The 25,910-nt window shown below is 45.3% G+C and overlaps 1 protein-coding gene across 3 annotated transcripts in view; it reads left to right on the plus strand.

Moving 5' to 3' along the window:
- WDR59 (WD repeat domain 59) overlaps positions 1-25,910 on the plus strand; it is a 48,934-nt gene that overhangs the window by 2,247 nt on the left and 20,777 nt on the right. For 2 of the 3 annotated variants that reach the window (XR_014226781.1, XM_082289889.1), the window contains exons 2-16: positions 2,001-2,050; positions 3,612-3,747; positions 6,895-6,980; positions 7,889-7,969; positions 10,012-10,049; positions 11,987-12,075; positions 12,545-12,661; positions 13,630-13,707; positions 14,458-14,614; positions 16,325-16,404; positions 18,569-18,701; positions 21,767-21,891; positions 22,763-22,927; positions 23,501-23,596; positions 24,999-25,155. Coding sequence is in view for 2 of the 3 variants with exons in the window: in XM_082289889.1 (XP_082146015.1) it covers positions 2,001-2,050; positions 3,612-3,747; positions 6,895-6,980; positions 7,889-7,969; positions 10,012-10,049; positions 11,987-12,075; positions 12,545-12,661; positions 13,630-13,707; positions 14,458-14,614; positions 16,325-16,404; positions 18,569-18,701; positions 21,767-21,891; positions 22,763-22,927; positions 23,501-23,596; positions 24,999-25,155 (1,588 nt within the window). In the remaining variant the exon portion in view is untranslated. The remainder of the gene's footprint in view (positions 1-2,000; positions 2,051-3,611; positions 3,748-6,894; positions 6,981-7,888; positions 7,970-10,011; positions 10,050-11,986; positions 12,076-12,544; positions 12,662-13,629; positions 13,708-14,457; positions 14,615-16,324; positions 16,405-18,568; positions 18,702-21,766; positions 21,892-22,762; positions 22,928-23,500; positions 23,597-24,998; positions 25,156-25,910) is intronic. The other variant, XM_082289890.1, reaches the window with a different exon arrangement.

Below are 25,910 nucleotides of genomic sequence, written 5' to 3' on the forward strand. Positions count from 1 at the left end.
TGGGCTGTAGGCTCAGAGCAGGTTCTCAAACGTGCAGTGCTCCCACTGTGCTTACTCATGTCATTGTTATTCATGAACAGCAGTTCTAGCTATCCACAGTGTTGTTTTAGGACAAAAACTGCTTTCAGGTTGGTTTGTTCAGTTTCAACTCCCCCCTTCTAGAAGGTTGTGCTGCGAAGACTGACAGCGCTATGCCAAGCACATTAAATGGCAGCTGTTTGGTGTTTTTTCCTGTGCCTAGATAAGACTCTTGTATCTTAGGGAACTGTTTGTTGCTGTAAAACAACTTAATTTGTGACCCATCAGAGTAGCAGCCTGACAGATGTGAAACTTTTTACTTCATTTTTATTGTTCATTACATTTGATGATGTTTGGTGCCTGGAAAAAAACAGTTTACCAGTGTACATTATTGAAAACAATTTGTAAGGATTTATGAGATCCTTTATATACAAGTAAACTTGTATATAAAATTATCAATCACTTCAAATTGACATTTTTTTTTTTGTCTTGAGGAAAGATGGCCCCAACTGTATGAAATATAACTCCTGACTAGCTCTTCATCACATGAGAAAACTCCAGTTACTATAATGGCTTTAGTGATCCTCATTTTAATTTCACAGAAGAAAAATGTGTAACATCTGGGAAAAGTTCTTCCTTCTGTTGGTTTGTTTTGTTTGTTTGTTAGTGGGGTTTTTTTTAAAATGGATTTAGTAACCTACTTTTTTCATAGGTTTTTTTCTGTGTTTTGCAAGGTGCCAAGGAGTCTAGAAAGCTGGAATTGTTTATCGTTTAGAGATCTTAAAACTAGCTCCTTATTTACAGTGTTAGGTTTAGGACTAGGGAAATCTTGTCAGAAGATTGGATTTGCTGCCTAGTAAAAAGTAATGAAAGGGGGTTGTTTGTGGAACAGTAAAAGTGGTGAAACTGGTCTTGGTTTACCATGAGCTGAAACTCTGTGGGCAACTGTAGCTCTTTGCTGTGTGGTCTCTAGAGAAGAATGGGTCTGTGATGATGTTTTTCTCTTACTTGGGGTATTTGCAAGGAGGGGGTGGGCCCTGGCTGAAAAAGCTCCGAATTTGTGATGGTTATTTTACTATCAGATCTGACTGAAATGGAGTGGGATTTCTGTATTGTCTGTCAGGTTTTAGTGATGCTTGTAAGTAGTAACTGTGGGACACCCTGAAGTCTTGTTACATCCATGCTGAGAGCACTTAAAATCCTGAACAGCAGCAGGAGATACATCCTGAGCCTTCAGAGGCACCTTTGAAGATGACAGCAATTAGTGTGAAGAATGTGGGGCATATTCTGATTTTGTACTGTGAATGCTCAAAACTCTATTGAAGTCATATCTATGTTTATGGGCTGAACTGTTCAGCTTTCCAAGTAAAATTTTCCTTTATTCTCTTGGCATTTAAACAAGCTGATCAGCCAGTTCATTCTGCACAAAAAGAGGGGGAGACAATATCCAAACAGTCCTTTTTTTAAAGTTTTTTTTTCTAATGGCCTTTAAGTTATCTTATAGCCTTCTTTACAAGCAATGCCAAAGTAAATTCTGATGCCTCTTGGCCATCTCTCATTTTTGGAGAACAGCCATACACGAATGGTTGCACTTCTATCTCCCAGTACATATATAATTAAATCTGGCCCTGCAATGAAAGAGAGACTGAGAAAGTTCCTGAGCAGGAGCAGAGGCTGATTAATACACATTATTAGAGATTGCTGATTGAAAGGCTGCAGCTGTGATTGCCATAGTGGGGAGAAGGGAGCAAGGTCTTAGTGCTCGTAATGTCGTCTGCCAGGTCTTGTCTTCAGTTTGCACTAACAAAGATGTTTTATGTGTGCTGTCCTGCATCCCAAAATCGACCACTACACTCCATTGCCCCTCTGTGCTACTTTAAAGGGATGTTACTTTCCTGAACTCCTCCCTGAAGCCATGTGTTTGACTGAGCAGCTGACCTGAGAGGTATTATTTAGTTTTGGTCTGTGTCTCTCTTTAACAGGCGACTGCGATGTCAGTGGATTGCCTGGGACAGCGCGCTGTACTCTCAGGGTGAGTGTGACAGTCATTTCCACAAGCCAGACCAGCAACCTGCAGGCTGACCTCAGCTGTGCAGTTGATGGATTGTTTCAGAAAGGTGCAGCTGAATTCTGTTCAAAGCTTAATGAAACTGATTCTGGGTCATGTTCCCAATGGGATACAGAGTGGAGAGACAGCAACAAGAGCACGGTAAAATACTGTTGTGGCTTTCCTGGTAAATTCCTTCCCAAATCCCCATATGGGAGGTGGAACATCATGAAGTCCTATTTGGATTGTGCTGAAATACAGATTAGATTATTTTCTAACAAAATTTGCCCCAAGTATGCCCATGGGGCTCTCTGACGTGCTTCTCTGCAGGTTCAGTGTGGGATAATACAAAGAGCAGTTGGTGCCACAGACTCCCAAGTTGCCCAAGCTCCAAGGAGAGCTTGGTCTTATGTATGCACCTCCAGGGCAAGTCTTCAACCAGCTTGGCAGGGCCTTTCCAGCTCCTGCCTTTCAGTACTAACAGCTATTCCTGTCCCACTCTCAGTGACACAATTGCCACACCAATTAGGATGTTAATTTCAGAATCATGTGAGTGTAGCTGATCTTTGGTCAGCCTTCAAGTAACCAAGTCCTTTGGTACAACTCGGAGGGGTGCTTGCTTCTGTGCAAACTCTTAGTCTGGCAGCTCTGCACAGGAATAACAGGAGGAATGGCCAGTGCTCAGAGCAGCTGTATGGTCACTATGCAGCTGAAAGATGATGCTCATGTGGTTAATTATGTAGGGTTCAACATGTTTTGATGCTGGCCTTCCATAGGGTTCAGCTGGCTCACAATTATTTCTGGGCAGTTTCTCTTGCTTGTAAGATGAATCACACAGGATACCTTGCTTTGTGGGGAGTTGGCCACATCCAGCAGGATGTATGAGCTCAGGTTTGCCATCATGCAGAATTATTTCTGCTGCATATAGAGTTAGCTCAGGTAGGTAATGGAACCAAATCTGTGCAGGACTGTGTCCACCCACGTTAACAAGCTGCTGCAGCTGAGCAGCAGCTCTGTGCAGGTGTTCTTGTACTGTTGGTGGAACCAAGCCCTCAGACTGGTGTGGAAAGAAGCACCCACATAGAATCATCTTTGTCAAGGCTCATTAACTCTTGCTCAGAGCAACCTATCCAGGCTGAAGCTGTTGCATTGCACTCCCAGGCCTGTGGCACTTTGCTGCAGCAGCAGCATTAGGTCAGCAAAGCCTATTTGAATATGTTTGCACCATTTTCCAGCACTTCCTTTTGTATCCAAGTTATCTGGGTTTTCCTGTGGTGTGAGCTATCTATTACATTTGCAGGCCTTTTCTACTTTCACCGTGTCTTGTCTTTGTTGGGGGGCTGTGTTGTTTTTTTTTTTTTTAAGTCAATTTTGAAGTATGTAGTCAAATGTATCATTTTCAGGAATGCTGTTTTCACTTGTCTTGTGAAATGCTTCTCTTTTGAGTCTTGTGCCTCTAGACACAAGGCTGTGAGCTCTGTGTGAGCTTGAGGTTTTGAGATCAGTCCTGTGAGATGCAGCCCCTTTGTGTCTGTGTGTCTTGCAGCCGCCGTTTCCTCTACATCGTTAACCTGGATGCACCAAATGAGGGTCATCGGAAGATCTCCCGGCAGAGCAAGTGGGACATTGGGGCGGTGCAGTGGAACCCCCACGACAGCTACGCCTACTACTTTGCAGCTTCGGTAAGTTCACTCATTTAAAAGCTGTAACTCATCGTCTTCCCTGGTCTTTCTTTCATGGGTGAGCCTCTGCAGAGCTGGAAGGCTGTGTGGAGCTGGCACAGACATGCTTCTGCAAGTCACATTACAAGATCAAGGCCTAACTGATTTACTGCCAGTGAGGTGTTTGGCTTGATGGCTCTCAGTTATTGGGCAGTCAGGGTTGAATGTAGTTTTGCTTGCGTGTCATTTACAAAATGCTTTGGCAAAGAAATCAAGCATCCAAATGGTCCTTTTCTGGAGGGAAGTGCTGTCTTTCTGATTTCCGTTCTGAGATTTGTGCACTTCTTGAATGTCTTGTTCTGTGCTGTTTTGTTTTCACCTCCCTGCCTTGCTGCTCAGCTGTGGTGCACCAGGAAGCCTGTAAATAGCACAGGTCAATACTGGCTCAGTGCTGTAACAATTGGGATTTGCAGCTGGGCATGGACTGGATCAGTAAGGAGTTCCATGAGGCAGTGAGTTGGGCTGAAGAAGCAGTAATGACCGTGTGAGACTGAGTGCAGTTTTTGGCCCTGCTCTATGCTTGGTCTGTCATGCTCTGCAGCTTGTTCACCAAGAGCCCTGAGCTCTGCTGGTGGATCTCTCAGCCATCACCCACAGCACCGTGGCAATTGGCATCAGCCAGGTGCAGACTGTTTTCTGGGTGAGCTGCCTTTTCTGCTATGTTGTGTCTGCTTTTATAGCCTGAGAGTCCTGAGCTAGCTAGAGATGGAGAGATTTCATCTATTTTTTTTTGAGAAAACACCTAGTTGAAGGTGATTTCTTAGGAGTTTTATTCCTTTTGTGTCCTGGATTGGCTAGGATTTTAATTAAAGGCAGTTTTAAAAGTGGACTGGTGCTGTCAGCTGGGAGCCTCTACCTGTTTGCTCTCTAGCATTCCCCAGCCTCTCTCTTCCCTGCTCTGGCACATGACTGACATCTTAAAGGTGCCTTCAGCAGCAGTCTGCTTCTGAGTGAGAGTTAGTAAAACTGGCAAAAAGGTGTCCTTCAGTGCCACTTCTGGGTACAGTTTGTGGAAATCAAAACCAAGTAAGGAAATGCACTGGGCAGGCCACAAGTGGAGTGGGAAAGCTTCTTTTCAAACACACTCTGAAGACAATATCCAGCGATGAGTTCATGCTGATCTGAGCAGGACCATGCTGCAAAGGGGAGCTGTGCCCATCTTGCCCATCTGAGCACTCCTGCCTCTTGCTGCTCTGAGTGGACACAGGAACCCATCTTGTTTCAGACTGAAACCAGGTGTAGCTGGCATCAAACCTTGCTGCTTCTGTTTATAAACAAAGATGCTATGATGCTCTGGGGATTTGAAGATAGTTGCTGACACACACTGGTTGAGGAATTCCCCAAGATGAGATAAGGCAGCTTTTTCAGTTTGGGTGAAAACCACCACCTTTTCAGCCATTTCACTGTGTTGTAGACAACCCGAGGGTCTTATCCCTCTTCATCCCTGTGGATGGAAAAGGAGTGTAAAAGGCAGCCATCCTGTTTGCCAGCAGCCTTGCCTGGTTTGCAGTCCTGTTAATTGGAAGTGGTGCAGGCAGAGGGGAATCTGTCCTTGTGTTTAGCTTCTTTCCAGAAGAGCTGGAGCAAATCCTTTTGCTGTGCTTGGCTGTGTCTGCCCTCTGGCTCATGCATGTTTCTGGGGTCTCCGAAGCTGTTGTTTCAGGAATGCTGTTGTTTTCAATCCTAGGTCCTTGTTTTTTCTTTTGTATGGCCACAGATTCTTGAACAAGGGGGTGATGAAATTGTTGGAAGTGAATACTAGTACTTAGTACAATCACAGTTTTTTAGAAAATGCTCCTGTTGGGAGGAGCAGTCTCTCTGGTGATGGTTATCTTGTATCTTGTCTCTGCAGTACTGGATAAGCCCATGGGGTAATTTCACTCTACCCCTTAAATACTTCTGTCAATGAGAAACATGCAAAGAGTTGGTTTTTGCCCTAAGCTCTTGTGCAGCCCTGCTGTGAGCAGTTAGAGAAATGCCATATATTATTGCTGAGCTGGGATGAGACCTTCCATTTCAGAGAAGGCTGTAACGTTTTATCTATCTGCAAGTTGAAATTCACATGAAGCAGCTTTGGGGTAAGAAGAAAATCCACCACCACAAAAAAAACCTGCCACAAAAATTGCAAGGTAACAGTTGGACTCAGTGATCTTAGAGGTCTTTTCCAACCTCAACAATTGTGTGTTTCTGTGAAGTCTCTTATCTTTTCCCTCATCTGCCTAAAAGTCTGAAAATGAGGAAATAATGAAAATAACATTTTAAGGTTATGTTCTTTTGGGTTTTGAAAAATCAGCATGAATTTCCAGTCATGATCCACTGTGCTTGACACTCTATGCACTCACAAAGGCAGTTCCTGCCCCAGAAAGATTAGAGTTGGCCTGGCCTGAAGTGAACCTTGATTGAGACAGAGCATGAACTTGCAGCACAATAACTAGTTTCAAGTAACTTCGTGTGTGGCTGCATATTCCTGGAATGAGTGAAGGAACCCTAAGTAATGTTGTCATTGATACATCTGGTTTGCCTTTGTTTTTTACAGTTAGTGATAAACACTTAAAGTTTTTCTTCTGGGCTGGCAGGGATGGGGGGAGTACACTTGAGGAGGTGACCTTGGAGCCATTAGACTGTATTGTTTGTGTTTGGCAATGGCCCTGATTATCCCAGAACGGAATTGAGAGAGAGCTGAGGACGACCAGAGGTAATCCATCATCCCCCTCACCAAAAACTCCAGTTGTGAATCTAACAGACGGGCAGGGTATTCCTGCAGAGAGAATTTATCTGCCTGTTGCCTGCAGTTACAGCATGTTGTTAGGAAATAAAGGCTCTGAGAACATAATTTTGTGGAAACATTTTGCAATGTGGCTTTTTTTCCTCTCATTCTAGTTTATCTCCAATTTTTAGTGGGTATAATTAAAGTGTAAGCTTTTGAAAGTCCTTGCAGCCTGTATTTCATCTTTGCTCTCCTGCTCTGGGCAAGGACTTTGCTAATCACAGCATGACTCATTGTTAACTGAGGTTGTTCAAAGTGAAGGAAACCTGGTCCTAACACACAGATCCCTGTACTGCCTTGTTGGCCTGAGACTGTCTCTCTTTTCTTCCATCTAATTGCAGAGCAACCAGCGCGTTGACCTGTATAAGTGGAAGGAAGGTAATGGGGAAGTCTGCACATCTCTGCAAGGACACACACGTGTGATCAGGTGAGGAACAAGCAATGCTGTGGGCTGCTGAGTGGAAAATGATGCATCGTTTCATAGAAGCGGAATGTGTCGGTCCTGGCCCCGTCAGGCACTGTCTGAGCCTGTTTTTACTCACTTCTCTAGACTGGACTGCCTTCCCATTTGGTGATGATGTCATGTGTGAAGCAGCTCACCCTCTCATGGCTCCCCCAATATATCACCTTAGCCCTTGATAGCTTGAGTGTCATTGCCTTAGGCTGCCATCCTTGTAAAGAGCAGCAGCCATCGTCTGGGAAACAGATAGCAGCATGTTTATTAAATTGAATCCCAGCTGTGTTTCTGTGTGATAGCAGCTTAATTAAAGCAGGTAATCCCAAAGACCAAGTTTAGAGAGTGTTATAATGGTGCAGGGGAGATTTTTGCCTGATGTTTTAAGGTCGTATTTCAATGCTGGGTTGGAAATGCAGTTGAAGGACTGTTTTTACTCAAGCTCCTGACTGTGGAAAGTATTTGGAGCCCTTGAAATGACAGTTGTTTGGGCTGACTGGAGACTGTTTGTGTCCCAGGTGCACTTGGTGTACCCAACAGGGAGGCATCGCAGAGTGAGGAGTAGATGCCAAGGATGTGTGGTTACTGAGAACTCTTTGAGACAGTGTCCCTTTGCCTGGAGGGGAAAGAGCACACACACGGTAGCTGTAAAGTTCAGGGCTAGGAGGATGCTTCACTGGAATTTACTTAGAAGCATTTCATTGCTTCTTGGAATTTACTTAGAGAAATTATTAAGATCTTGCTTTTTACTTTAAAAGTTTCAGTAGATGTCATGGAGTTGCTGTGAATTTATTGGAAAATGTACTGGTGGCTTGTGAAAAGTTGATGCAAACTCTGTGTGTGCTTTTCTTTACTGATCTACTATGATTTTGCATTTGCAGTGACCTGGACTGGGCAGTGTTTGAGCCAGATCTACTGGTCACCAGTTCAGTGGACACATACATCTACATTTGGGACATCAAGTAAGAATCAGTATGTTTCTGCATTTTGGGGAAATCACTGGACTCCTTTCCATAATTATAAGCTTGCAGGGCAACGCACACCCTGATGGGTGCTGCTCTTTAGCTGTACTTGCAAGGGCTTCAGCTACTTCCCATTGTCTCCAAGATGACTTCTGCTCCCCTATTTTCAAGCCAATTCAGAGTCAGTGATGGGCAGTAGAGTGGTACAGTTAAGCTATAACTGTCTGGCTTCACTCCCTGCCCACTTTAGATTTGCAGGCTTTTCTTGGAGCCCAAGGGTGTTCCTCAACCTGTTGGGTTTTTTTAGCTGAATTAATGAGCACCATTTCATGGTCCTGTAGTCATTTTCTGCTAAATTCAGTGATTGTTGCTGGTTCTCCCTCAGTGGTGGGAAGACTGACAATGGTATTCAGGAAGGTTTTCCTGTTTGTACCTTCCCTTGTTTCCTGGTGCTGCTTTCTGCCATGAGTGTTTTCAGCAGATAGTTCCAACTATATGTCCAAATTTAAGCCCCATATTTTACACCTGAGAAGCAAGGAGCTGGCACTGGGACTTCTGGGTTCTCTTGCTGGCTGTACAATAACTCTTTATCACCCCCAGGAAATCACTTTGTTCCTCTCTGCCTCCCTTACTCAGTTATAATAGGAGGATAATTATATAACCCCCCTACACCAGGCTACTTGGAGGCTTGCTTAGCTCCTGTGAACAACCACTTAGATCCTTGGTCAAATGGTGCTTCAGAATGACAATATATTATTAATGTGTAATTAAAAGACGTAGAGATACAATAACTGCTGGTTGTTTTCCTGTGATACTATTTTATCACCAAGCAGAAAAAATAGAGTTCTCTGAAGGTTGTTATCAGAAGTCCTCCTTTAACTCTGTTGTGCCCTTCTCTTGTTTTGTGCCTGCCTGTGTCACTTGCCCAGAAATGCTTCCTTAGGCAATCTCTGAAAGTGTCTACATCCCACTTGTGCTAGGAAAGGCTCTGAGCTTGCTGTGGCACTGAGGTCCTGGTGCTGCTAGCCTTCAGCAAATTAACATCCTGCTGAAGTGACTGTCTCTAATGACACCCTAGGGAAGTAGTCCTGCAGTAAGGGCAGCTGGAAATTCCCCACTTAATTTTTCATACAAAATGACTTTTTGATTAGGCAGAAACTCTTAGAGGAAGAGGTGCAGTCCATTCCAGAAAATGCTCTGCTTTTCAGCAAACAGAAAAAGCTGAAGACAATATTCCTTATTTTCACTGGCACTTTTCATAAAGAGCAGGTGAATTCCTGAGGAGCCAGGCCGGGAATTAAATTATTACCTTGATCTATGCCCTGGCTGCTAGGAGTTGTCGTGGTGCCACACTGGTTCCTGCTGCTGTGGAATTTGGTTTGTAGACAGACAGAATTTGGACTGCACACAGCTGGGCTGATTTCCTACTAATTTTGTTATTATATGCTAGACATGAAGTTTTTGCTCTGTAGTAACTGCTCCATCTGCTTTAAATCAGGATCTGCAAAGGCTCGACAAATGCATCCGTGGCTTTTGTCGAGTGTTTCCACAGCTCTGTTTGTTCCTTTAATCCTCCTTGGAAGGGCTGTTTTGTTGCTTCCTGCAGCAACAATTTGTGTGCCCTGTTTCCTTGCCTACCCAGTTGCAATATGCCACACTTTGTGTATGTTTCTCTTCTCTCTAGTCCCGTCCAGCTCTGGCCTCTGTCCTAAACTTCCTGCTGCATGTGGTGGCAAGGATCATAGAATAGTTTGGGTTGGAAGGGACCTTAAAGATCTAGTTCCATCCCTCTGCCAAGTTCAGGGACACCTTCCAGTAGACCAGGTTGCTCCAAGCCTCATCCAGCCTGGCCTTGAACACTTCCAGGATGGCTGTTGTCCTCCAGCTGGTCACCTTTATTCCATTTAATGCTGGTGTATTTTGGTAAGCGGAAGGTACATTAGGTCTGAAGGCAGCAATAACATTAGGACTGGAATAGCAGGGAGCTCACTGGGAAGGTTGGACTATGCTGTGTGTACTCACAGTGCCACATTGTATTTCAGAGACACCAGGAAGCCCACAGTCTCGCTCTCTGCAGTTGGTAAGTCTGATGTGTATGACATAGGCAGTAAACAACGTTATTGTTGCATGTCCCTACTGTTACTCCTCCCTCCCTTCATGCTCCAAGGCCAGGCATGGCAAAGTACAGAAGTGCCACCATGTGTGATTGTCGCATGTAGGAGCAGCCTGAGAGGCTCCTGTTCACAACTCCTTTTAGAGAAGCAGAATTCAGAAGAGATGTGGAGCCCCTTGAGGTTCCCAGGCATGGAGGGCAGTTATGGTCCTTGAACTTGCTGTCCTGACATTGGTGAACAGCTACATGGAGCTTTCTCTGTGCTTAACCACCCTGCTGCACTGCTTTTCCTGGATTGTCTGTCTGTAATTTCCTCACGTCCTTTTATGTTTGATTGGATCAGTTGAGGAACTGAACCACACCTCAGGCAGCCCTGTGCCAGCCTGTCCCCTTGCTCACTGAGGGTTGGGCACAGCAGCTGGCTGTATCCGCTTCCCTGCAGCACCTGCAACGTTCAAGTAGCACACAAGGTGCTGTCTTTGGGCTGTGCTCTTGTCCTGGCTGCTGGCAGGGTGAGTGTCCAGCCCCTGCAATACCACGCCCTGGCAGGTGCTGCGTGTCCGTCCTCACCGGCTGGAGTTGGCACTGGGCACAGATGATGAGCAAAACGTCCTTTCCCTGAGTTACTGTCCCCAGTACTGGAGCAGTCCTCACGATGTGTAACTCTTATGCTCTGCTGCTTACATCTCCTTAGGCTACACATCTGCAGCAGCTCCCAATCCCCTCCCAGCCAGCAAAGCTCTCTGTCACAGAAATACAAAAACCTTACTGAGTCAGAGAGAAGCAGTGGTCGGTTCTGGTGTCTGGGGTGAGGTTTCACAGCTGAGCCAGCCCAGCAGCCTGCTCCCCAGAAAGCTTCCTTGCTTCCTTCTTTCCTCCTGTGCCTGATGCTGTTTAATGCTGGTCCAGACATTTGTGTACCCTTCAGTGAATGGATCAAGTCAATCAACTGGCAGTCTATTTGCAGCTTTTTATCCCCCGAAATAGCTTTTTGCCAGGTTGTCAGGATGAATCTGCTCACCATGCAGCAGGAGGTGGGTAGTGGAGGTGGGGAATAGCAGCAGGCTGAGATCTGTTTAGCTTTCTCATAGATCTCACCTTTCTGATAGCTCAAAAGGTTTGAAAATACTGGCAGAATAAGGATGAACAGATGCATTATGCTTACAATACCTGAATAATCCACATTAACTGAAGCTGTGCTTTGTTTCTTCACAGAAATAACCACCCATCTTCTGATTTGACTGAGTCCCTCATGATATCACATATAAGTCATATCTGGACCATCATCCAGTTTCTTTACACTGTCATTCATGTCTTTGACTTCTGTGGTGTATTTTGACAGATGGGCCTTCTGGTCCACCCAGTGAGTCCACCTCCAGCTGGCCACGCCCAAGGTCACCTGCACAGCAGCCTTCTCCTACACCTGTGTTTTAATCATAGATCAATGGCATTAGTTGCCTGTGTAGCAGCTGATAGTATGTAGGGTGGTGGGGAGATGAAACAGGCCCTAAGCACCTGGGAGTAACTTGAATAAAAAGAGAAGGGATTTGGGAAGGAGGTGATGGAAGGAGGTGATGAACCTACATTTCTGGTCTGGAGGAAGTTGCTCCACTGGAGCTAATGGACATGAGTATTTTAATCAGGTACAGCCCCTGGCTAGAAGATGTGATAAAGATCTCTAGGCGTGCAGCTGGAACACTTGCTTTGCTGTCCTGAGGATACAAATGATACACTGAGGAATCAGGAGTTAATAATTTTCATGCCGTCCTTTATGATGGCTTCTGGGATATCCTTCCTCTGAACTGCCTTTCCTGGGCTAAGAGCAGCTCTTGGCCCTGGCCATGGGACTACTGTGCTGTTTTCTCTTTAATTACTTGTTTTGGATTGCTGTGTTTGTGCTGCAGCTGGAGCTTCCCAGGTGAAATGGAACAAGAAAAATGCCAACTGTTTAGCAACAAGCCACGATGGGGATGTCCGAATATGGGACAAAAGGGTAAGCTGAGGGCTTTTTGAGCAGTCTGTACATATTCCCACCTACCCAATACAGACATTCCTCTGGTGACAGATAAATACTGAGGAAATGTACTACTTTATCCCAAATCTCTCTCATGAGTCAGTTTAAATTAGAGAGAATTGGGAGTCCAAGAGCCTGAAGAGGATATGTAGGTAGCCTCCTTCCTCAGAAACTGTGTCCATTAACATTTTCCTTTTGATCTCATAGTACTTAACTGTTAAACTGAGTATAAAGCATGGTTTAGGGTTAGGTGCGCTTGGTGACTGGAATTTGCCACACCTTTAAACGATTTTTTTCTTCAACTACTTTTGCTGAGCTATTTGCTGTTCCCCAGCAGGGGTGGTTGTTCTAACTGTCTTGCCCTTGTTACAGTGTCTCTTTTTATGCCAAAGAACTAGACCAAATTTCAGGAGTCCTGCGCTGAAAAGGACAATGTCTCTCCTTGCAGAAACCCAGCACTGCAGTGGAGTATTTGGCAGCTCATCTCTCCAAAATCCATGGTCTGGACTGGCATCCTGACAATGAGTATACACTGGCCACTTCCAGCCAGGACAACTCTGTCAGGGTAAGTGTTGCTTCTGCAATTCCTGCTAGGGAGGTGGAAGGATGGTGGAGCAGATCCCCTGCTGCTGCTGCTGAATTTGGGGGAGTGCTTTGCCATTGGCAAGATCTGGATCTTCATTGTTTGGTTTCTGGCCACCTGGTGTGTTGAGCCAGGACTGCACTTTCAGAACAGGCCGAGAGGTCATTGGAGAATGGGTGCACATATGTTTGCCACATATCTGTGGTGATCAGGGCAGTATTGAAGCTGAAAACAACTGCCTCTGCCTGTTGCTTGCCAGAAAGGAGCAGACCACAAATGCCAGAAGAGCCTTTTTCCCCGAAATGCAGTGTTGCCAGCCTCAAGCTGATTACAGCAACTTGAGGGGAGACATACTTCAGCCCCTGGAGTTTCCAAACTCATATTGAGCAGGATTATCAATAAGAGACTGCCACAAGCACTGCTGTGCAGGGCCTCTTACTTGAGGGGAAATAGCATGCTTTGTATGTCAGCCAAATGGAGTTCATTCACATTGAGCTAAGCTCTGAGGCGAATGCAATTGATGTGTATTCTAGCAAAGCAAAAGGTTAGATTCTTCATTAGAAAATTAGCAGTAACAGCAGGGTGGGCCTGCCTCCAGCCTGGACTGGCACACTGGCTGGCAGCCTGCAGGGTACCTTGTAGCTCTGAAAGCCCAAGCAGGCTGCCTGTCTCCCTGCTCTAATTACTCAAGCTATGATCACTGTGAATATGACCCCAAGTCACTCATTTTCTAAGGGATGCTGCCAGACGCTGATAGCTTGGTATTTGTCCTTTGGGGCCGTCTCTGCTGTTAATGAATGGGATTACTAATGATGCTGTGGGCACCCTGGCATGCTTTTTGGTCTGTTCTATCTGCAAGCCATGTGGAAAACTACAGCCTGAAAGTATAGCCAGCTGACTCCTGCCTTTGCTTGCCTTTCTCTTGGTTTGTTGTTTTTTTTTTTTTTAAGTTCTGGGATTACCGTCAGCCTCGGAAATACCTCAATATCCTTCCCTGCCAGGTTCCTGTCTGGAAGGCAAGATACACGGTGAGTGAGAAACTCCCACCAGCTCCACTTGTGCTCTGAGAAGAATGCACAAAGAGGCATTAAATAAAGAACCGCCCAAGGGCTTCTCACCAGTTCTACTTGTGGACATTATTAAGTTGATTTTAAAAATCCTTGGTGCCTAAAAGACCTAGAAAAGCAGCATCCATAGTGGGGGCATTCAGGAGAAGGAGTGAGCAAGCACCCACCTATGTGAAGCTAAGGCTCCTTACATCAGTCATAACTGTTTTCTTCCCCAGAGATCTGAATGTGGCCTGAAGCCAGTGCTGTGCCTTGAATCTTTGATCGCCTTTCCCTGTCCTGACAGCAAGGGGTGTAGGATTGGGTTCCATGTTCCTCTGAGCACTGTGACCCTGAGGAGCTGCTGGGGCTCAGTCTCCAGGTAGCAGTTCTTGCAGCTCCAGGCAGATTGCAGTAAGGATCCTCAGTGAGAAGTCTGGTGAAATCCCTCCAGCCTTGCAGCTGAAAAGTGAGGAAGCAGCAAAAGAAGTTACTCATCTTAAGTAAGCTGCATTGAGTATCTCAGTGTACTACATCTTACCCCTTGAAACACAGTGGTTTTGCACAGCAGTTGCCTTGGACCTACCCAGTTTTTGGCCTGATTCTGTTTTGTGCTGAGCTCATTTAAAACCTTTGCATTTGTGTTAGTGGGAAAAGGGAAAAATGAGAGTATAATAGCAGGATGGGAACATAACTCTCCCTGGCTAACTGGAAGGATGCTTCTCTCTCAAGCCTTTCAGCAATGGGCTGGTGACGGTGATGGTCCCCCAACTCCGTCGGGAAAACAGTCTCCTCCTCTGGAATGTCTTTGACCTGAACACGCCTGTCCACACTTTTGTGGGACATGATGATGTGGTGCTGGAATTTCAGTGGAGGAAGCAGAAAGAAGGTGAGTTCAGGGCTGAATGTGCTCTCTTCCCTGCGCTGTGGCTGTCAGCTAACCAGGGGTGTGGAGACCTGGCTTCTGGTTGCAATGCTGTTGCTGTTTGACTCTTGCCTTTCTTTGGAGTAGCTCCTGCTCACCTTCCTGCCCCCCACTGCCCACCTCAAACTACAGCTGTTCTGTACTGGTTTTATGGCAGTGCCCATGGAAGCACTGCCTTGTTTCCATGCTAACAAAGCAAATCTACAAATATTGAGTGGGTCAGTGGTGACTCTCATTGCTTCCACTCTCCCGGGAGTCTCTTTTTAAATGAATCTTTCAGAATAAACTGTGCAAATTATTAGATAGGTGCATGAGTGCAGGCACCCTGCCTCTGCTCAGAGCTGCAGGCTAACCAGTCAACCCCTCATATCATGGCCTGGATCAGCTGCCTCCAGCATATCCCAGACCACAGGCCCAGCAAGCTCACCTTACTTGTTTGCTGGACAAGGCAAGGGAGGAATAACATGGGATAGAGAGTCTGCTGCTAGAGTTCAGTGCTGACTAAATTTTCTAGTGTAAGCAGCTAAGAACAGGAGATTCCATACCAGAGGTTGCATAACCACACAGAGCACAACTTTGTTTCCAGCACCTTGGCTGCCACTGCCAGAATGTGCATGTCTGGCTTTGGTGTCACTTGTGCTACAGCTTTGCAGTGCTGTGTAAAACTGCTGGTCCAGCCCTTGGCCACCAGCTGCTGGGGCCATTCAGTTAAGTCATCTCCTTCTCCATACCTTGATTTTCCTCTTTCAAAAAGAGGAGAGCAGTGGAGAACTATGTTAGGATCTGGAGGCACAGTCTAAGACAGTTTGTGAATGAACACTGAAACAGGCTTGAGCTACAGTTGGTTTTCTTAGCTGAGTTAATAGATACATACCCGAGACTGGATGTCTTGCTTGTCTCAAGCAACGTAAATCAATCACACAAACATTCTAAGTCTGCTTCAGTGTGGAGACAACCAAGATAGCACAAATTTCCTTCCACAGAGTCCGTTGTGCTGTATTTAGACAGCCCCTATGCCTCAGCAGAGGGGTGTAGGAAGCAGCTGTGCAGCAGCAAATTCCTAAGCATAGCAGCTGTTTGACAAGGGAAACTTAAAACTGTATCACAAGACCTAAACATGGACATAAATAGGTCTGTGTACCTCTGCCTGATAGATAGTATGTGGTTAGATCTATTTCCTTACAACCTGAACTTGGCATCACCCAACTCTTTCAGAAGCAAAAAGAGGAAGGGCAGAACCACTTTCTCTTAGCTTAGAAATGTTTTAAAACATCTACTTTTTGAAACAGATTTGATGAACTAAAATACATTTTCACTTTACAGTTATAGTTGAGAAACATTTATTTTTACAATACTATTTCTTCTATTTAAATAAATATTCTTGTGTATCTTGTTCATTCCTGGTTGGAAAACTTGTGCCACATTCATTATACTTTGTGCTTTTGGCTTGTAAATCACAGCCTGTTTAGGGGTGTGGTAACTGTGGTGTGGGGAGGCACAAAGCTGATGTACCTGGGTCAATCCCAAGTAGAAAAGAACTTGCTCTGCCTTTCAGTTTAGTGCCTTATCCATTGGATGTGCCTGCTGGCTTGTTTGAATCTGTTTGCACTGAACACAGGGCTGAGATAGTCTCTGTTTTCCAGCAGGGTCTCTAATTGTTTCTGTCCTCTTTAGGCTCTAAAGATTACCAGCTGGTTACGTGGTCCCGGGATCAGACCCTGCGGATGTGGCGGATTGACTCTCAGCTGCAGAGGGTACATGAGCACTCTGGCTCTTTAACAGTAGGCAGTTTTCTTACAGGCTGCCTTCACCTCCCCTTCCTTGCACTCCCAGTCACTCCTCTGATATCCTAGAGCTGCAGACACAGCAGCCAGCTGCTGCTTCACTTTCCTCTTCTGCTCCAGCCCCAAAACATCCCCAGGGAGACCTGTGAGGGGGCTTCTCTTTTGAGCCTGTCTCTCAAAAGTTTCTGTGGCTGTGTGAAGCTGCTTTGTTGTCTAACATTAAATGCAGAATTTTGTTTGGGGAAGGTAGAGGGCAGTTGCTGCCTGCATTGCCTCTAAAATGCCATGTCCATGGCTGCAAGGCTGTATTTCTTGGCTGTTTAGATGCCAGGTATATGTAGGGATTGTGCCCTCCTCTCCCTCACCTTGTGTCCATTGCCTCTAAGCCTGGGGTGGGTGGTGTGAGTGTGTGGATCTGCAGCAGTTACAGATTCTGATGCAATTACTAGAACAGCTGTGCTGGCTCATACCAGAGGTTCATATGGCCACAGTGAGCCACATGGCCCTGTCACATCTTCAGCTGATGTCTTGGGAGGGGATAAGAATGAGGCAGGCATGGAGTGATGTTTCTCTCAAATGCCCTGTCAGCCTCCTACAGTTTGCAGCTTCGAGGCTCATTGAGTCTGGCGTCTTTGTATTTGGTAGAGCTTGATGAGTTTCACTTCCACAGATGTGTTCTGTCTTTTCTTGGACCTGTGTACATTTTTGTCACCTTAAACATCTTAGCAACAGGGAGTTTCAAGGGTTTTCTGCATGTTGTGTGGAAAACCAGCTCATTTGTTTATTTTGCCACCTAATTTCGTACCATTGAAGATGAAATGAGCCATATTCTCTGTGTTACTGATGATTCTGTAGCCCTCCATCATATCCCTTCTCAGCTGCCTCCTTTTTCAAGTCAAGAGATCTTGATTTAATTTGTCCTTTGTACTAGAATTCTCTTTGATTGTCCTTTTGCCTTTCACGACCCTTTTTCAGTTCTACTATATACCTTTGGGGATAGGGATCTGAGCTTTGTTCTTTCCGAAGAATTCTCAGTGCTCAGTTTAGTTTTTAAATTGTTTGGCATAATTCCATGAAGTCATCAGCTTAGTCTGGCTTCTACATGTTGTTCCCTCAGCTTGAACTTGCCATTTTTTCCCAATGTGTGTTGCTTTATATTTACCTGAGCCAAAGTTCATCTTTTAATACAGTTACTCTGGTAAGGTCCTTCTGTGATTGTTTGCCATCAGCCACACTTGTTACTGCCCTGAAAAACTTGGTGGCGTCAGCAAACCTGGTCATTTCGCTATTCACCTCCTATTCCAGGTTTTTAATGAATATCTTGAGAAGCATGTGTCCCAGCACAGATCCTGCAGGAGTCCTGCAGGTCTGTAACAAACTTTCTCTGTGAAAAATGACCCTTTACTCCTACCTGATATATTTGTGAACATTTGATTTCTTTCCTGTCTTTAAATCAATTGTTCATTCATGTCAGAGCCTTTATTTTTCCTTTTATTTTTCCTCTGCTGGCTCCTGCTCTTTTGTCCTTGTCTTTGTCTGGATCAAACTACACACATGATGGCATGTTGCTGGTGACCAATGATGTAATTTGCTACATCACACCCTTACCCTTTCTCTTCCTTTCATCTTCCCAGTTTTCCTGTGCTGAACTTAAAATCCAGGGTTTTACAGTCTCATTTTGATACAGGACCTAGAACAATAGGGCCCCACATATGCACCTGGGTCTCTAGATCCTACTGGAGTGTAAATATCAAATGCAGAAACTGTGCTACTATTAAACTTGATTTAAAAAACTAAACTAGTTTTAACAAATTAATTCAAGGAATTAAAGTCATATCAGTTTTAATTTTGACTAAAGGTAAACCTCTATTACTTAGACTGGCCCTGTCAATTAAGTGGCTTTTTAAGTGAGCAGGAGATTGGCCAGGCTGTCTGAGGTGACATAGTTGAAGGTGCTGGAAAGTGGAAGATCACCTGTCTTTGTCACAGGAACAATGCAGTCTTAGTCATGACTGTTGCGTGGACAGACCTACCTTGCAAATCCATCTGTCTGGAGAAGTGAGTTGTTTAGTGGTGGCTCTTCCCACAGCTTGGATTCTGTTGTGCAGCATGTGGGTGTGTTTGTTCTTTTCAGCTCTGTGCTAATGATATCCTGGATGGAGTCGAGGACCTCATCGATGGGATTTCTCATCTGCCAGAGCCAGACAAGACCCTTCACCCTCAGGATGCAGAGCCCCAGCATAACTCTGGACATGGGGATGAGGAAGGTGAGAAGTGATGGCTTGTGGAACCTCAAATGCCAGCATCTTTGTGTTGGGAAGAAGATACATTTTGGCGTAAGAAAACATCACAGGCAAAGCGCAACCTGCTGTTTCAAAGGTTAATGGATTCCTCATCAGGGCAGAGGAAAAGCACTAGGGGTGCCTCAGGATGGTCCTCCCAAGTATTTTCTCTTTTAACACAATGATTCTAGCTGTAAAATGAAGCTCTTCCTTGTCATGATTTTAATTTAACTGCATTCTCTTTAGGTTGTAGCTGTGGCTTGTTGCCAAAAGTAAGGCAATCAGAAGTAAGTTCTGCCTTTTAAGAAGATAGATTAGTTTAAGCCGAGAGATGAGCCCACAGAAGAGGGAGTGTGTGAGTAAGGCACTCTGACACAAGCTGCTTACATCACACCTGGTACCTAAACACTTCTGCTGGGGTCCCTGTGTGAACTGATCTAACCACGAGGTGTTTGCTGGTGTCTTCACCAGAAGTAGATACAGAGACAGGTCATGCATTTTTGGTCATGTATTGATGAGAGGTGGCTGAAGGCTGGCAGAGCAGAGCGGGAGGGATAGTATCTCTGGCTTCTGAGATACTGAGGGGTGGATGGGAGAGACTTTGATAGAAAGTGTTTGTTTGTCCCTACAGAAAAGAAGGCATGCAAGGAAGGAACATGAAGGAGGGTTTGTGTGGTTAAGGCTCTGGCCAGGTTAAACATTCAGAGTTAGTGTTTGAACAGTGTAAGTACAAGAATAGAAGCGGTTATAGCATCACATGGTGGTGATGTGCATGGAAAAAAGGTATCTAAAGAGATTTCTACAGCTACCCTGAGGAAGAAGAATTGGATTCACCAATGCCTTTATGCCAGTTTGGGTTTAAATTCACAGCTCCTTTCTGTGCTGTAGCCATGCCACAAATGGATCCCCACGTGATGGGTTTATGGGGAAGCAATTTGATTCTCCCTTTGCTTGCCAATAAACTGCAGAGAAGGGGATAAGTGGTTTAATGTCTGTCCTTTGAATAAAGGAGCAGTTGTGAGGTCCCTTAGTGAAAGCATCTCTTCCTTACTGGAAGTTTCCTGCTCAGCAATCGCCAGTGAAGTTCCTTTCTGCCTCCTGTCCTGTGTGGTAACAGAACAAGTTTCTGAAAGACATCAGAACTTCTGTCTATGTCAGGGTTTTAGAAGATGATAGAAAAAGTCCCAGCTACCTGTGCTCACTATGAGCAGTACTTCTGGGGCAGCACAACCTCTCTTGCTCCAGCTGGGAGCATTCTGGCTGCCTGATCTCTCTTTTTTCCACAGGAGAGAGTGGACTCTTTCACTGTCCCTGATGAGGCACATCCATACATCCCATGTGGTTTCTGTGTGGGTCTGGTTTCTCTGTGGTTTCTTCTTTGGTTCAGACTGGTATGGTTTTCCTTGTGGCCAAAGGGAATGATACGGCTTTTCTGTAGCAGGGTAGATTTTGCTGCAAATAACACAACTGCAGGATTAATGTACAAGCAAATCCCTAGGTAGGAATTTCAGTTCTTCCTAGCCAAAAGGTATTGTGGACTCTTGATTTTTCACCCTGGGGGTGGCTGCATTTAAGCTGCAGACAAAGCCTTCATGTTATATTAGTAAAGCACTTTGGGGGATCTTTGAAGAGAACAGCACTCTGCAGGTGAATGAGAGAGCCCCAGCTGTGCCTTCGCTGTGCAAGCTCTCCCTGCTGCTTATAGAGGAGCTTTAGGAATCTGTACAAATGCGTGGCTTTGGAGGATTAAAAACTAATTGGAAGGGAATGGGAGGAGAAGACAAAGGGAGGGTACTGCCCATACTGGGAACCTCAGAGATGGCTTTTCAGTAAGCTATATGCTGTCTTGAGCTAGAAATAATTATCTTTCCTGAGAGCCACTGATCTTCCTTTAATCTCCTTTTCAGCTCCCTTTTCTGGAATATATCTAAGCACTGTAATAAAATTGCAAACAAGAATGATTGGCTAAGCATCCTACTTAACCAAATCCAGCAAGCCATTGGGCAGTGGTAATACCAGATATTTGTCCCAACAGCAAAGTCAGTAACTTCTCGGTGAATGCCTGTAAAAGGTCAACTTTTTGCATTTCTTTTCATTTGGTTTTTTGGGTGTTTTTTTGCTAGGAATAGTCTGTGCAATTTGATACTGCAAGTGTGAAAATGACAGCTGAAAAATCAGGACTTCCCTTCTGTCCTTGGAACCATCATAAAAAAAAATGATTTAGCCTTCTTAAGAAGTGGTGCCACAGCAAAATGCCCCAGTAGAGGTAAAGAGCAAGAAATGAGGCAAAAGCCAGGCACAACCACAGGCAGAGACCAATTCTTCCAAAACTCAGTGAAGTTTGTTATCTTAACTGTAATTCTTTGTGTCCTGCAGCGCTTGTCTGGCTGTTTAAATGTGTTCTGGCCTTCAGGGGTTGTTGTCCTCCTGAAAACTGTTGGAACTGGAGAGTTAGACCCAGTATTTTGATGAGTCTTTAAGGGCTGTTAAAGCACTAGAGTGCTTTGCAACATTAAATGAAAATGGCTGTTACAAATGAATTAGGCTTCTATTAGGACCAGAAATACTCCCTGCTCTCTCCCAAAGCATTGTTATGCTTTGGAAGCTTTCCCTGGAAGTCAGGAGTGGTGGAGTGTTAGTCCCAAAGACCAGAGCTCCTCCTGGAGACTGCTTTGGCTGCAGTTCTTTCCTGCTGCGCTGAGACGCTCCACTTCAGCCGATCGTGACTCTAGCAGCACTGTGTAGGGAGGAAAAAGGGTCTCACATGAGAAGAGAAGGACCATTTAGGACTGTACAGAGTACAGGCAGGTTCTGTAACTTTCCTGGGAACGCTGTGTGCAGACAGGTTTGGTTTTTTGAAGAGAAGGGTCAGAAACTTGCGTCTAAACAACAGCTGAGACCCTCCAGCTCACAGGTCCTTGCCAGGTAAAACTCATACCTCCATGTGTCAGAAGAGCAGAGGAAAACCTGCCTTGGCTGCCTCCTGACATCATGTGAGAAACTCTGCCTGTTATGGCTTGTCTCAACCTGTTTTCCATCTTTCCTGTCAGCCTTAAAAGAAGATTTCCTGAATGACCCCCTGGTGGGAAAGAAAACGGACCAACTGGGGCTGCCTCAAACACTGCAGCAGGAGTTTTCACTGATCAATGTGCAGATCCGAAATGTCAATGTGGAGGTACAGAGTTTGCTTTTGCTGGCTTGTTAGGAGGGGATGTGGGCAGGCTGGCTTATTGGAGCCTTTAGAGAGGAACCTTCTTTGCTGCAGTGACTGCTGTCTGTAAGTAAGTTTTATTTTGAGCTGTAGAGATCCTCTTGGCCAGGGGTAGTAAGAAAGAGGATAATCCCTGATGTGAGAGAAATGTTTCAGCAGAGTAAGTATACTGGCTGATCTTGAGAAGGCTGGATGGTGTTTTCCTCTCTGCCTAGACTGGAGAGTGGAAGGTGACTTGTTCCATGCAGTTGATCTCATTTCAACTGTTTCTGAATCCATTCTGCTGAGCACTCCCTATCCTGAACTCTGTCCCTCAGTTTTGGCCTCTCCCTTGCACTCCAAACTCTCCTCTCTGCGTGGAAGCTGACTGGAGGCACAGCATTGAACTGGGCTGGGAGATTCGAGGCAGCTGCCTGTCTCCTTTCCCCACCCTGGTGGTTTCACAGCTCATGGCATGATCCTGATGTAGTTTTCTGAGACCATGGAGCAGGATCATAGAAGGTGCCTGTTACTGCTGCACTGGGCCTGGAGCTTTCCATGGCCAAGTGAAGTGGGCTGGGGTGCAGTGGCTGTTGGGAGCAGAGCCCCTTTCTTGGTGCTACCTGGGCTGGCCATGATCTCCAGATGCTGAGATTCTGGAATATTGGTCTGCTGGTGGGCGTGAGTCTGTCCCCATCTGCCTGGGGCTTTTTGCTGTCACAGTGTTCCCTGCCCTTGAGAACAGCATGATTTTGTCTTACGTGCAGAGGAATCAGTCCCTCAGCATAAATTTAAGCCGCTGTAAGTTGGGAAGTCCTGGGAGATCTAACTAGAGAGCAATTGCTTTTCCTCACAGATGGATGCAGTGAGTCGCAGCTGTACGGTGTCGGTGCACTGCGGCAACCACAGAGTCAGGATGCTGGTGATGTTCCCTGTCCAGTATCCCAATAATGCTGCACCGTCCTTCCAGTTCATCAACCCAACCTCCATCACAGCTTCCATGAAGGCAAAGCTGCTAAAGGTGTGTATAGAGTATCTTTATAAATGTACAAATGATGGCTACTTGGTGTCTGGATTTTCCTGACACATAACCGAACATCAGACCTTGCTGAAGACATACCACAGGTGATGCTGAACATATAAATTGTGAAACCTATAGGATGAGGTTTTTGTTGATGTTGCAGCCCAGTGTTTGCCTTTTTCCACTGCTTCTTCATTGCTGCTGTGTTCCAGTGTGATGTGTATTGCCTGAGGATCCCTAACATCCTGCTCCTCATGTAGTTGCCCTCAACCCAGTAATAGACAAAATGACCAGCTAAGCATCCAGCTGCAGAATGATACTATTTTTGAGCTCGGATGTTGCTTCCTGCTCTACTACACAAGCTTATTTAAAAATGAGGGGTTTTTTTTTACACAGGCCCTGCTAATTCAGACCAGCCACTCCTCAGAGCAGACAGCACACCAGCGGCTCCAGTGAATGTTAGAGGATGTCTGTGGTCTGTTCAGGTCCTGGCATCTAAGCTGTTCTGCAGACAAAGAGGATGTGGGCAAAGTGTGGAGGCAGCCATAATTCAAGTTGCATCTTGTATTCCAGATACTGAAAGACACCTCCCTGCAAAAAGTGAAGCGGAACCAGAGCTGCCTGGAGCCTTGCCTGCGTCAGCTGGTGTCCTGGCTGGAGTCTGTCGTGGTATGGAGAACTCCGTGGGCTTTCTGCCCTAGTTTGTTGTCTTTTCCCATGCCCCACACTTCTGACTCTGTAGTGAGAGTCTGGCCTCATTAGATGTGTAAATAGACCCCTGTGACTGGCCATTATGTTTGTGTGAGCACTTCTGGTTAATGTTGAAGAGAGCTGGGTGGATGATTAGATGTGTTTTGTTTTCCACAAATGAGGCCCTGAAGGTTTGCTGCTTTGGGGAACTCTGTTATCCAGGTTACCAGGAGTGACTGGAGATTGGAGCATCTTAGTGGTGCATGGTAGCTTCCCATCTCAGAATATATTTCACTGACTGCATGGTTGTCATCTGTGAGAGAAGATAAGATGCATCAGGTTGTTGATGGATTCATTCTGAAAGGTAGTGGCAGATGTCTTTACCTCCTCAGTTTTAGTCAAAGATCCTCCTAGTCCTATTCTAGGGTTTTTCTTTTCTTCCCTGAATAAAACCCCCAAACTGTGAAAATCTGGGTTTTTTCTGCAGCCTTGTGCTGAGGTTTTGTAGGGATGATACTGCAGAAAAATCCAAGCCACACTCTGCTCTTAACTGAGAGATCTGTGATACCTACTCAGCATCCCAGTGTCAGGTATTAGGTCTTTGTGTGGGTGAAGTGTACTGGAGTGGGTGTTTTTAGCATTCCGGAAAAGACTGGAGAGTCTCCTCAAGTTTCTTTTCTGAGAGGTTTTGTTTATTAATCACAAATAAAGGGCTGGGAATTTTTTTTTTTTTTACATGTAAGGGCTTAATTCTGCTTGGTTTCAGCAGTAATATTGTAAGAGTGGGAACTTTCTCTGCTCTGTATGGAAATCTGATGATTCAATGCACCACTGCTTTCAAAGAATTCCTTTAGACCAAAGTTGTAGTATTCTTCATCCGAATAGATTTCTGTCAAAATTCCTATAGATAGGCCTGAGGTCCCCCCGGTAATTTACACCACCTGCCTTCCTCACTTGAAGATTCCCAACCTGCATTTGACACCCCACAGTTGTGTGGTATTCCCACTCAAGGAGATTTTGTGCACCACTGAGGTATCATGTTCAGCTCAGCTTGCTGTCTTGAGAGTCATATCCAGAGTTGAAGGTCAGATTTTTCTGTAGAGTTTCCTCTTGTTTCTCCCCAAGTTAAGCTCTGCATTTCTACATGGTTATGGTGGGAGAGAAATCTCTGGACAAGCAGCCAGAGAAGCTTTTTCTTCAAAGGCAAATGTGCCTGCAAGTGCCTTTGCAGTTAAGGTAGTAACTGCTCTGAGCTTGGTCTGCTGTGGCTCAAAGGATGAGCACCTCCTGTGAGGCTGCTTGGCACTGCCATGTCTGGTGCTCCAGCTGGATTTCTCTCCTGTGGCAGCAGGAGTGTGACCTTGGGTAACTTCTGTTTCAGAACCAAGAGGACAGCACGTCCAGCAATCCCTACGCTTTGTCCAACTCCGTAACACCCCCCTTGCCCACGTTCGCCCGGGTCTCCAATGCCTATGGCTCCTACCAGGACTCTAACATCCCATTTCCACGGACCTCTGGAGCCAGGTTCTGTGGTGCAGGTCAGCCCTGTCACTGATACATTAAGACAGCTACCTGGGGAATGGTCCTTTTAAATGTTCTGGGGAACACTTGCCTCTGAACAAGATGAGGCTTTGGTCACTGCCATGCAAGGAGTAAGGAATGGTGTTAAAGTAGTGATACTGTGGTAAATTTATAGATGAGACCAGTTAGCAACTGTATGCAGTTGGCATTGCATGTGGGGCTTTAAGATTTGGAAATGCAGGGCTAGCTGAAGAGATAACCTTTGGCTCGTGGCATGCCAGAGGTATTGACAGATCTCTTTTTATAGAACACTGCGAATAGCTGTTTTCTTTGCCTAGTTCTCTACTACCATCATCACATTACTGGGTGTATTCTGGCAGTCAGTCTTCACAAAATTCCTGTGATTTGGGGTTGAATTTACCCCTTGCTGAAACCATATTCACGTTACTAACCACTCTTTTCTCATTGTACCCTTTTTCTGTTGTCCAAAATAGCTTTCCCAAGCTCACTAAGAAACTTCTCCTAAATGGGAGATGGGGTACAATCACACCGAGATTTCCAGGAGAGCATATATGGGGTAAAGATCATTAAAAACCAGGTTAAGATCTGAGTAAGAGCTATTAAGTTTCACTGAGCTGTTTCAGATGCACACATGCCTTCTCTGGATCTGACTGCATCCCAGTTTGAGAACATTTTGAAAGCTGCTTTCCTCACCGAATTCTCAAGCAAAAGTAAAACAGGATAATACTGTATTGAATAGGCTCAGTGAAAC

Source organism: Coloeus monedula (assembly GCF_965178545.1).
Source record: "Coloeus monedula genome assembly, chromosome: 13".
Lineage (NCBI taxonomy): Eukaryota > Metazoa > Chordata > Aves > Passeriformes > Corvidae > Coloeus > Coloeus monedula.